The sequence below is a fragment of the Cicer arietinum genome, chromosome 7 (genome assembly GCF_000331145.2).
Source record: "Cicer arietinum cultivar CDC Frontier isolate Library 1 chromosome 7, Cicar.CDCFrontier_v2.0, whole genome shotgun sequence".
Lineage (NCBI taxonomy): Eukaryota > Viridiplantae > Streptophyta > Magnoliopsida > Fabales > Fabaceae > Cicer > Cicer arietinum.
In genome coordinates this window covers 61,289,813-61,299,706 of record NC_021166.2, presented here as the reverse complement: position 1 = coordinate 61,299,706, position 9,894 = coordinate 61,289,813, and the positions used below count along the sequence as shown (strand labels likewise).

Sequence of the window (9,894 nt, the reverse complement as noted above, 5' to 3'; positions counted from 1 at the left end):
TTTTAAAAGTTTAAAAGAATTTCGAAACTTTAGATGAATATAAAACTTTTGACATACAATTTTTTCAAAAGATTAAAAAAAATATTAAAAATATGGATGAATGTAAAACTTTTGAAAGCAAATTTTTGAAATTTTTTTTAAAAAATAGAAAGTTTAGAAGAAAGTGAAACTTTCGAAATACAAATATTTCAAAAGCTTAATTAAATCTCAAATATTTGGATGAATGTGAAATTCCAAAATGCAATTTTTTCATAATTTTTTTGAAATTAAAAAAAATTTGAATGAACATAAAACTTTCGAAATGCAATTTTTTCAAAAGTTTAATAAATCTAGATCAATATAAAACTTTCGAAATGCAATATTTTTAAAAATTAAAAAAAATCGAAAAATTAACTCAAAACTTTCAAAATACAATTTTTAAAATTGTCGCAATGTTAATAATATCGAAAACTTCGACTATTGACTTATAGAGATAAAATTGTTTTGTGATATGCTTTGGAGGGACAGAAGATAAAGGTAAAAGGGTAAATGATAGATTTCTCAACAAAGAACAAATTCCAAGCATAGCCATAAGTCAAACTTCCCAACAAACCCATACATTTTTATCTTTCTTGATAACTACAACATGTATCAAAATTATTATATAAAAATTCAAAGAATTTAATTTCTTTTCTTTTATATATATATATATATAAATATAAATATAAACACAAATATGTTATAAAATAATGTTATGAGACTTAACATTCCAATACAATAAATTCTATGTGTAAATTACTTATACCAACATCAACATATAAGTTAGTTAGAGTTTAGTTAATTAATTAGATTTTGTTGGTTAGTTTGTCAATCTTCTCCTAAGTTACCTATAAAGAATAAAGTTTAATCATATTTAATATTATTTTTTTAAAATTTAAGTTTATTTTCTATCAAACTCTCGAAACGACATAAATTTGTATCTCCTTATTTATGTTATTATTAAGACTTTGTTATACAAGATTTCTTGGTCACTCAGTTTCAAATTGAATCCAACATAAGTAATCTCTTTGTACCCTTTTAAATGGAATAAAAAATAGAAGTACTTGCTTTGCAATTTCTCTTGTGGTAACGTAGTAGTAAGTTAGCATAGTATTTGTCTAAAATTACAAGAGAAAATATACATGCTCACAATCTGCTCATGTCAAGTATCATTCTATATCATCAGCAAAACACATTAGTTTAGCCTATAACATAAAGTGTTACTCACGATAAACTATTTGATACTTTATCCAATAACTTCTTTTTCCCATTTTTTCATTGGAATGTTTCTACACCCAATGATCCTCTCATTCAAGATATGATAATTTCATATCAAAAAACATTTCTTCATCTTCAACATATACAATGAAATCCACAAAAAATATTGTCTCCTTCAAGGAAAGCTTTTTGCACCGTGCTCTAGTACAATGTCACCATTATCATCGGGAACACCATCAAATATGCTTAAAAAATTATCAGGTGCATGTAACCCTTGGTAATTTTGATAACAATCATGATTCTCCTCCAGAAGATAATTTGTTACTTCTTTTCCTTTATTATTATTATTGCACACAACATATTTGATGTGGCTATGAACATGAGCAATTTCCATGTGCCTAATAGTCCAATCAGGGCGACTCCAAAGGTAAAGAGGCGGCGGCTTCAAGTTCCAGTCTTCCAATTGCTTGTCTCGGATATCGACTGAACCAGGTAGATAAAATGACTAGAGGAATAAACAAAATGCAAACCTATATAAGTCCTTTGAATTAGTCGCACAATCTTGGATTAATTAAAATCATGTAAATTTTACCAACTCACCTTTCCTGAACATATCTCCTCATCCTCCCAAATTAAATCATATCCACCTTTCTTTTTGTCAAGTCTAGCAAAATAGAAATTAGTAGAGACATTAACTTTTTCTCATCATTATTACCGGCAGAAAAGTGTGCTTCGTTGTATATATATTTTATTGTGACTTATTGTATAATGTTTGTTTAATAAAATTTAATTTGTTAGTTCAAATTTAGAAAAGAATGGAGATGTTACGAGCAAATTTGTACAGAAAAAGGTCCAGCCAAAATTTATAATTATTTTGTGTTCCCTTTATATTATGGTATAGATATTGTGAATATTGGGGCTATAAAAGAGACAATACTAACCTTTTTGTTACTTTTGGCACAATAAGTACAAGGAGTTTTGGCTTAAATGTCAATGCCTTGTTAATAAATTTGTTAGCAAGAGAACCCTTGACCCCAAAAGGAGGATTCAGCCCTATGATCTAGTCAAGTACCAACAGTGAAAGAAAAACATATTAACAATGATATTAATCATCAAAGATGTCTATATAAACCAATTAAATTAAAAGCTTTAGGTTAATTGAATTAAAAGCTTTAAGTTAATTGAATTAAAAGCCTTAAGGCCTTACAAGCTGAGAACCGTCGGGTAATTCCTCGGCCTTGACACTCATCCAATCTCTCTTTTCGAAGTTGAAATCGTTCTACAGGTAGAAGGAATCATTAGCAATAAAAGGAAATTTTGGCAGGGAAAAGTGTGAAAAGAAAGGAAGATCACAAATCTAATGTAGAAATTTAAGCATTGCCATTTTAAATTTGAAACAAGAAGCAACCATAGATAGATGAGATGCGAAAAATAATTATTCCCCGTATAGATTTACTAGACAAGTTAGCACAGACAATAATCAATTTAACTATGTCAGTGATTAGTAATAATCAAATTTAATAACTTTGTTATGTATCGGTAATCAGTAGATAGATCCCGGAACAGATCTATAATGTCTATTCGTTAAGTCACATTTAACCTTCCTAACACAACATAGTTCAAAGTTTTAGAAAATGAAAACTTTTCACCACAAACTTGTGCAATTCACCTTTAACTTGAAGCAACGTGGAAATTTCATTACACTATAATTGCAAGAGTAAGGACTTGAGTTTCTAAATGAACATAAAGGTACCTTAGCTTGGATTAAATCATAGTTCTTATATGAACATAGCTTCCCAGTCTGTTCAAGCTTTGATTTCATTAGACAACTGAAGTCATTTGCACCGCAACAGAAGTCCAAAACCTGACAAAGGTACAACATAAATGCAAGCTGAGAGCTAATCTTTTAAGCTGTTTTAGCACCAAACCTTTCAGTCTCAAGTACATGGAATTGGAAACATACATTAAATGATCATATGATAAAAGGAGTTAGTATTTTGAGCTAATGAACATATTCACAATGGTGTACAAATATTAATGCAGTATACTTGCAATAAAATAGTATCAATTACATACTAAAAAAACACTGACTGTAAAGTATATATAACCAAAATAGACATGCATAAAGGACAACCGCATACCGTGTCACCACTTTTCACATACCAATGAAGCCTATCAACAATCTGCATTAGAAAGCTCTACATTAGCTATTTTAATGAGCAAGAATTCAAGAAAATACAAGTTTTGACTAAGCGTAAATTTTGACGACCATCTATTATCTATACTACATAGCTGAAGCAAAAGATCCAGAGAAATGTAATAAAAGTTCAGCTACTTGACAACCAATGCTTGAAAAAAATATATTCTTAAAGAACGTTTTTACCTCCTTCAATTTGTCTATTTTAGTGAAATGGCGACCAAATGAAGTATATCGCATGCCATGAAGAAAAGGTGCAAGATAGACCTTGAGCTGCTTCTGCAAGTGAAATACAATTATATCAGAATTATTTAATCATGAGGTGGTTAATGTTTTCTTCACATATGCACTTCATTCATATCTCTACTCTAATAATACTAAGTGATAACTTTTGAATGAAATTGAAAGTTATAACAAAACACTCTCATACAGGTATTATTGAACTTATAATGCCATCAAATCAAATACTATGTTTGCATGTGTGTGAGCATGTGTTAAATGCAATACTTATAAATATTAGTTATAACTAAAGGATGAGAAAGAAAAAGAGGGTCTGAATGCGCGTATGTTAATACAAAATCTGTGAAAACCTATATATACAAACAATCTAGGTCCTGCACTAGTTTATCATAAGTTTACAACAAGACCAGCTTGAGAAATTAGATAAAGACATATGAATGTGTGTGTCTAAAAAGGACTATGAATAAGTATTTGGGATAACTTGTTTCAACCTGCCAAATAAAAATCTGACGAATGATTTCTGGGTCACAAATAGCTTTTGCTTCCTCAATACTACATCCTTCATTTAACTTTTGTAAAGCTATTTTAATAGCCTGTAAAAGAGCCATAGATACTATTATTTGAAGTAAAATGGATAAATAACCAATTGAACTTAACATGCTGAGATTATATTTGACATCCATGTGACAGCTACATTGAAGTGGTTTAAAGAAGACAAACCTTAACAGAACCCTCAACTTTTCCTTGAGTAAGAGTCTTATCAAATACAGTTTGTGTGAAACACGAACTCGTAGAGAAGACTTGACGGTTCTTTTTAAATTCTTCCAAGTTCGATGCAGACGTGGCTTCTTCCATTAAAAACAAAATTCTGCATAGCATAATGTCCAAATGTAAACAAATGACTTTGCAAACCAATCTTTTCTCTTCAATTAACCAAATAAAAGAATAATCATATGGTAATGCACATATATAAATACCGTTTTTCCATATTTGCATTCCAAACTTCCGGTGAAATTTTGACTTTTTTTACCAAAGGTTTCGCTAACCTTGTTTCTTCAATTCTACTAACGGATTTTTGCTGTTGTGGTCTAGCTTCAAGAAGTCTTTGACTACACTGCAAGTTATCATTTTTGAAAGGCTTTCCGTTTTCAGAATTCGGTAAGGGCCTATTTGACGCAGATGTCGTTTCAACCTTCATATATTTTCTAGTCCTGTCAAGCTCGACTGGTCCAGTGGACAAATTTGTATCTGGCTTAGAGCGTATTTTCACCATAACTTTTGAAGAACCATTACTTTGAAGACCAACTTTTTGCTTTATAATTAGCTTTGGCACCAATGTCTTGTTAGGAGGAAGATCTTCGAAACTTTTCCTAGATGAAATATCAACCTTCTCTTTTTGTAATAAATTGTAACTGCTTATCTTCCTTTTGACTTCCTTATCGGGAAATATCAGATGGTTTCTAGCAGGAGTTCCAAGTTCCATAACTATCTCATGATCCCTAAACAACTATGGATTGTAAATAATACAGTGCAAGGTCTCATACGACTACTACTACACAAGAAGAATTTGGATTGTAAATGTATCTAGTAATTTGAAATGAGACTTATATTTAGGGATAATTACGAAACACTAACAACTTACAAGCAATACATCAAAATTCGTTTGTCAAGCAGATTATCCCAAGCCCTCTGCTCAATTCCCATCAGATAGTCAAATGTGAAAGAAATTTCCCTGAAGAAAGTAATAGAGTTAGATACAATGAGACATGTAGAAGCATGCATGATGCACAAAGAAGATATATATATGTGTGTGTGTGTGTAGAATGATATTATTTAAAAAAGGACACAAAAATGTTGAAGTGAATACCTATAAACAAGAAAAATTGACAACAAAAGAAGAAGTGCAAACAAGAAAAAACATACTTTGGCAAGCATTTCCTGTGGTATGCCTTGGGGCAGCGTCTACACATCGCAAATTGCAAATCATGAACATTTCTATTTTCACCTTGTTTGCATAGAGAACATATATGAAGTGGACAGACAAATGTTTTATCGGTGGCAATCCTCTTTCTCATTTCCATTTGTTCGATGTCAATGCCAGGGTTGAGTAGCTTTGCAGCGCATTCAAGATGGTAATAGTGACCACAATTTGCAGTAACACAAGGAAATACCTAACAAGAAACCAACAAAATGTTCAATTTCTTTTGCATTTACAAATTTATAAAGCAAAAAACTAGTAAATTATTTTCAACATTTAAAACATATATCCTTGGATGGCTGAGAAAAGCAAGATGCATTGTATGTGAAAGCTAAACTTCATCCGAAATATACCTCTGCATTAGATGATTCATCAGATGAACCCAATTTTCCACATGCAAAGCATTGATGCTTCTTATATTTACAATTTTCACAATAGAAGTTTGGAAAGGCCTGCAAAGTTAAGATTTGTTTTTTTATCAAATGCAGTTGGAATCAACGAAAAAGTAATGCTAACTAACTCTAAGTTTCGGAATTTATTAAAAAAATATAGTGAAGGAAGATGAAAGACACAACACTTACATTAACTTGAGTAATAGTGTAACCAAGAGATGCACAATATGAATCTTTTCCAGCCTCTATGGTTGCATGGAAGGATCTCAGACATCTTCCTTCACAACTGGATCGTTAAAACAAAATTAAGCTGTTAACTAAAAAAAAAGAGTAAGGTTATTTATGGTCAGAGACTTGTATGATGAATACGTACGGAAGTACTTCACCACCATTATCACAAATTGCACAAACAGTATCGTAGCCAATATTTTGTTCTTCATCTACGTTGAGTTCTCCGTCAGATTTGTCATTCTGCTCCTCCTCCTCTTCCTCTGAGTCAACTACAAATTTTAATTTCTTTGTAGTGTAAATATCCTGCTAATTAATCAACATAATAATGAATAAGAAAGAACATGAAATAAACAAACCAAAAAGGAAATATTTTATGCTCACCTCAAGGAAGCCTTCCTTTGAACATGTCTTTTCTATGAAATTAAACAAATACTGTCCGATAAAATAAACGAAAAAATTAGGAAATAATGCCATAGTTGCCATGAATTTTAAGATACTTGGCTCAGGAGGAATGAATGAAATATTCTGTCATAAAATAGTGTTGTTTACAACACATAAAACTACTTCTGAAAACCTAGTGTAAACTATTTCTGAATATAAATACAACTACATGAGGCTGAGAGATTTTCTCTCAAGTCTCAAGCAAATAAAACATACATACAATTCCAAAATAAAAATAGAACTATATGAACCTTAGATTTTGTTAAATCTGTGTCCCTTTTAGCAGCATCTCTAATCAATGTCATATGATTTAGAACATCACTCTCAGATGGTGAAACATCATATGAACTGCAAAACAAATATTCCATTGATGAATATGCAAGATAAGCAATCTATAAAGCATAAGAGAAAATGTTCACCTAAATTCCTTCGACATTTTGTTCCAAATCGATATTCTTGATTCCTCTGGATTCCATTTCACAAAATGCAACCAATAAACTGTGACCAAGACCGTCCTAATCATAGTTTCGAAGCATTTTCTTGGTTTCTGAAGTGTTATCCAGTATTTCTCCCTCGAAAGCACTGAAATCTTAGGCTGACCACTGGAAAGTTCAAATCTCCATCCTGTTATATGTTTGTGAATTTTCTGGAGACCGTTATCAGTTGTACCACGCAGAAACACTTTCGTTTCCGAGTCACATTCGACCTCGTTAATGCTCCACAATAATGTCAAACTAAAAAATGACACAAACTCCGCCTTATCGTTTTCAAACCAATAACAATCAACATAATTCGGAACAATCTCACCCTCTTCATCTGATGATGCCATTAGATGCTCAAAACTATGTTCAGAAAATCTGTAATAATATGAATTATATAAGTTTTAGTAGTTCAAATCATATCCCTTATTCAAAAAGTATATGTTTAGTAGCCAAAAAAATAAGATGAAAATTTCATTCATGTTATATTTAACTTACCAGAAAATAAACAATACCAGAGGAAAAAAAATGAACAATGCAAATAAATTTTTCCTTTATTTGAAGTGATGGAAAAAAAAACTCAATCTACAAGTACAAACCCTTCAAAAACATTAAAAATAAAAAAATAAAAACAGCAACAACCTTAATCTTCCTCTCAACTTTCTCCAGAAATTTTGCTCTTCATTTTCCTACATTTTCTCGGCATCCAAACAAAGCAACCTAAATCTCACATGAATTTTGTTTCCTAGAAAAATAACCAAAAAATTACAAGAAAAAAACACAACTCCTATGAGATCCTCATTTCAATTTAGTTCCCTAACTTCCTATTTTGATTCAATGTTAAAATCATAAAGTAGAAAAATAGAAATAAAAACATAATACAAAGAGAAAAGAACTTAAATAAATTATAAAAAATGATAAATGTGAAGAAGATGGTTCTGATTTTACTTACCTTTGAGAACATGAATGGTGTTACTGTGTAAGAGTGGTTTTAAGAAGAAACTTGCATTACACGCACCTTTTTCTACTTTTAGTCTTATTTCTAGTTTTTAATATTTCTTTTAAATTTAACATTTTTGTTTTCTAGTGTTTTTCCAGGAATTGTAAATTTATGATCCATCGACACACTCAGAGCATGTCACATGGCATGGCATGCTGTTTGTGTTTGCAACTAAAAAATTTGAAATATTTAGTTAAATTTAATTTCGACTCTTTTTTTGGGTACAATTTGGATTTTAGCTTATTATACGTATTTTTTGTCTTGTCCTCCCACACTAATTTCATATTTGCAAAAATTTGTTAGATTGTTATTTTTGTTTCAAATAAAATTTACATTGTTTTCAATTGTATCATATATTTATTAATTAATATTATATAAACCACTTTTAATTAATTATTCAAGTTTATAACGATTGAAATATATTAATTGTTGATAAAAATGAGAGTTATAAAATGGTTGTTAAGAATTAGAGTGATAAACTAAGAAGGTAAACAAGTTGAACTTCTCTTTTAAACAAAATTAACAATTAATTAGTAATATTTTTTTCAAAAAAATTATTAATTAAGATAAGTTTTTCCTTAAAATTTCATTCTCATTTATAAATTTTTTTAATTAAAATGTCAAATATTTTTTCTTTCATTTATAAATTACTATGTTTAGTAAAAAAAAGTTTGCTAAGAAAGAGATTGAAGATCATAGATGATAGGTTTAACAATTCCTACAAAAGAGAACTAGGGTTTCTAATTAGAAAAGATTAAAAAAAATATTTTTTTTAATAATTTTAACTGGGCCAAAGCCCTGCAATTTAAAAGAAATATCTGATCATTGGGCTTACATGTCAACCATCCAAGTGTCCACCAGATTTTAGAGAATTAACAAAAGACAAAAAATAAAAGAAATAACATCCACTAAAATTACTTTTTCCTTACAACAAAGTCATTCAGCTAAAAGGCTTTCTTTTGTTCCTGGACCAGCCCAGATTTATATGGTATCAATATAGATAATTGGGGCAAAATATTAAAAGTGAATGAGACATATGATATATATAACATATATTAAAATTAAAATAAGTGATTTTTACGCATATTTATATTTATTTATTTTTGTACTATTATGTTATTTCATAGATGTTTTAGTGTAAATTATTTTGTTCACTGTTATGGTGTGGTGTTTTAAATTTTTCTGTCTTATTATAATGTTTATTTAATTTGAATTGAAAGATTTAAGATTGATAAATTCAATTATTGACTCTAGTATCACAAATATTATAGATTCATATATATATGTATTTCGATTACTATATTTTTATCAAATTTATAAATATTTTACCATTTTATACTATTAACAAGAATTATATGAGTTTATCTATATATTTTTTTATTATTATTAACGAATTTATATTATTTTCTATCCGTGTAATCTATTAGTTCAAATGATCTCATATTATTATTTTGTAAAAAAAAAAAACTACAAGTCTATTAAATTTTGCATTACACACATTTCTAAATACATTATTGTAAAAATGGATCAGATAACATCACCCAATAACCAAGACTCTAATTTCATACCTCAATCTTTTTTCCTACTTTACTATATTATAAACCAATTTTCATATCTCAAAAGCATTCAATTTGAGGGAAACAATTATGAATCGAGCATATATTCGACTAATGCAATCTAACTCAACCTAGCCTACACGA

At 29.5% G+C, this 9,894-nt stretch overlaps 1 protein-coding gene across 3 annotated transcripts; it reads right to left on the bottom strand.

Moving 5' to 3' along the window:
- Window positions 1-1,061: 1,061 nt before the first annotated feature.
- On the bottom strand, window positions 1,062-8,281 carry LOC101512524 (protein ENHANCED DOWNY MILDEW 2-like). Of its 3 annotated transcripts, XM_004516940.4 has the most exons (20): window positions 8,147-8,265; window positions 7,837-7,939; window positions 7,135-7,572; window positions 6,967-7,063; window positions 6,656-6,706; window positions 6,417-6,580; window positions 6,233-6,329; window positions 6,005-6,103; window positions 5,597-5,844; window positions 5,316-5,405; window positions 4,651-5,172; window positions 4,394-4,541; window positions 4,165-4,266; window positions 3,620-3,712; window positions 3,378-3,419; window positions 2,990-3,100; window positions 2,444-2,515; window positions 2,178-2,296; window positions 1,837-1,900; window positions 1,062-1,741 (listed from the first exon to the last, which is right to left on the bottom strand). In XM_004516940.4, exons 3-20 carry the CDS (start codon window positions 7,542-7,544, stop codon window positions 1,412-1,414), a joined length of 2,859 nt encoding a protein of 952 aa, XP_004516997.1. In that variant the 5' UTR covers window positions 7,545-7,572; window positions 7,837-7,939; window positions 8,147-8,265; the 3' UTR covers window positions 1,062-1,411. The 3 variants fall into 3 exon arrangements, with proteins under 3 accessions (XP_004516997.1, XP_073226790.1, XP_004516998.1); XM_073370689.1 differs by lacking the exon at window positions 7,837-7,939 and having other exon boundaries at window positions 8,147-8,281; XM_004516941.4 differs by lacking the exon at window positions 8,147-8,265 and having other exon boundaries at window positions 6,417-6,577; window positions 7,837-8,136.
- Window positions 8,282-9,894: the final 1,613 nt, after the last annotated feature.

What these genes read in the sequence shown, in the direction of transcription:
- LOC101512524 (XM_073370689.1), bottom strand. Translation starts at nt 7,544, where the DNA reads ATGGCATCATCAGATGAAGAGGGTGAGATTGTTCCGAATTATGTTGAT. An exon ending in ATGAATCATCTAATGCAGAG is followed by an intron (nt 5,845 to 6,004) that starts GTATATTTCGGA and finishes GTTTCTTGTTAG; the next exon opens with GTATTTCCTTGTGTTACTGC. An exon ending in GTGCCAAAAGTAACAAAAAG is followed by an intron (nt 1,901 to 2,177) that starts GTTAGTATTGTC and finishes CTATTTTGCTAG; the next exon opens with ACTTGACAAAAAGAAAGGTG.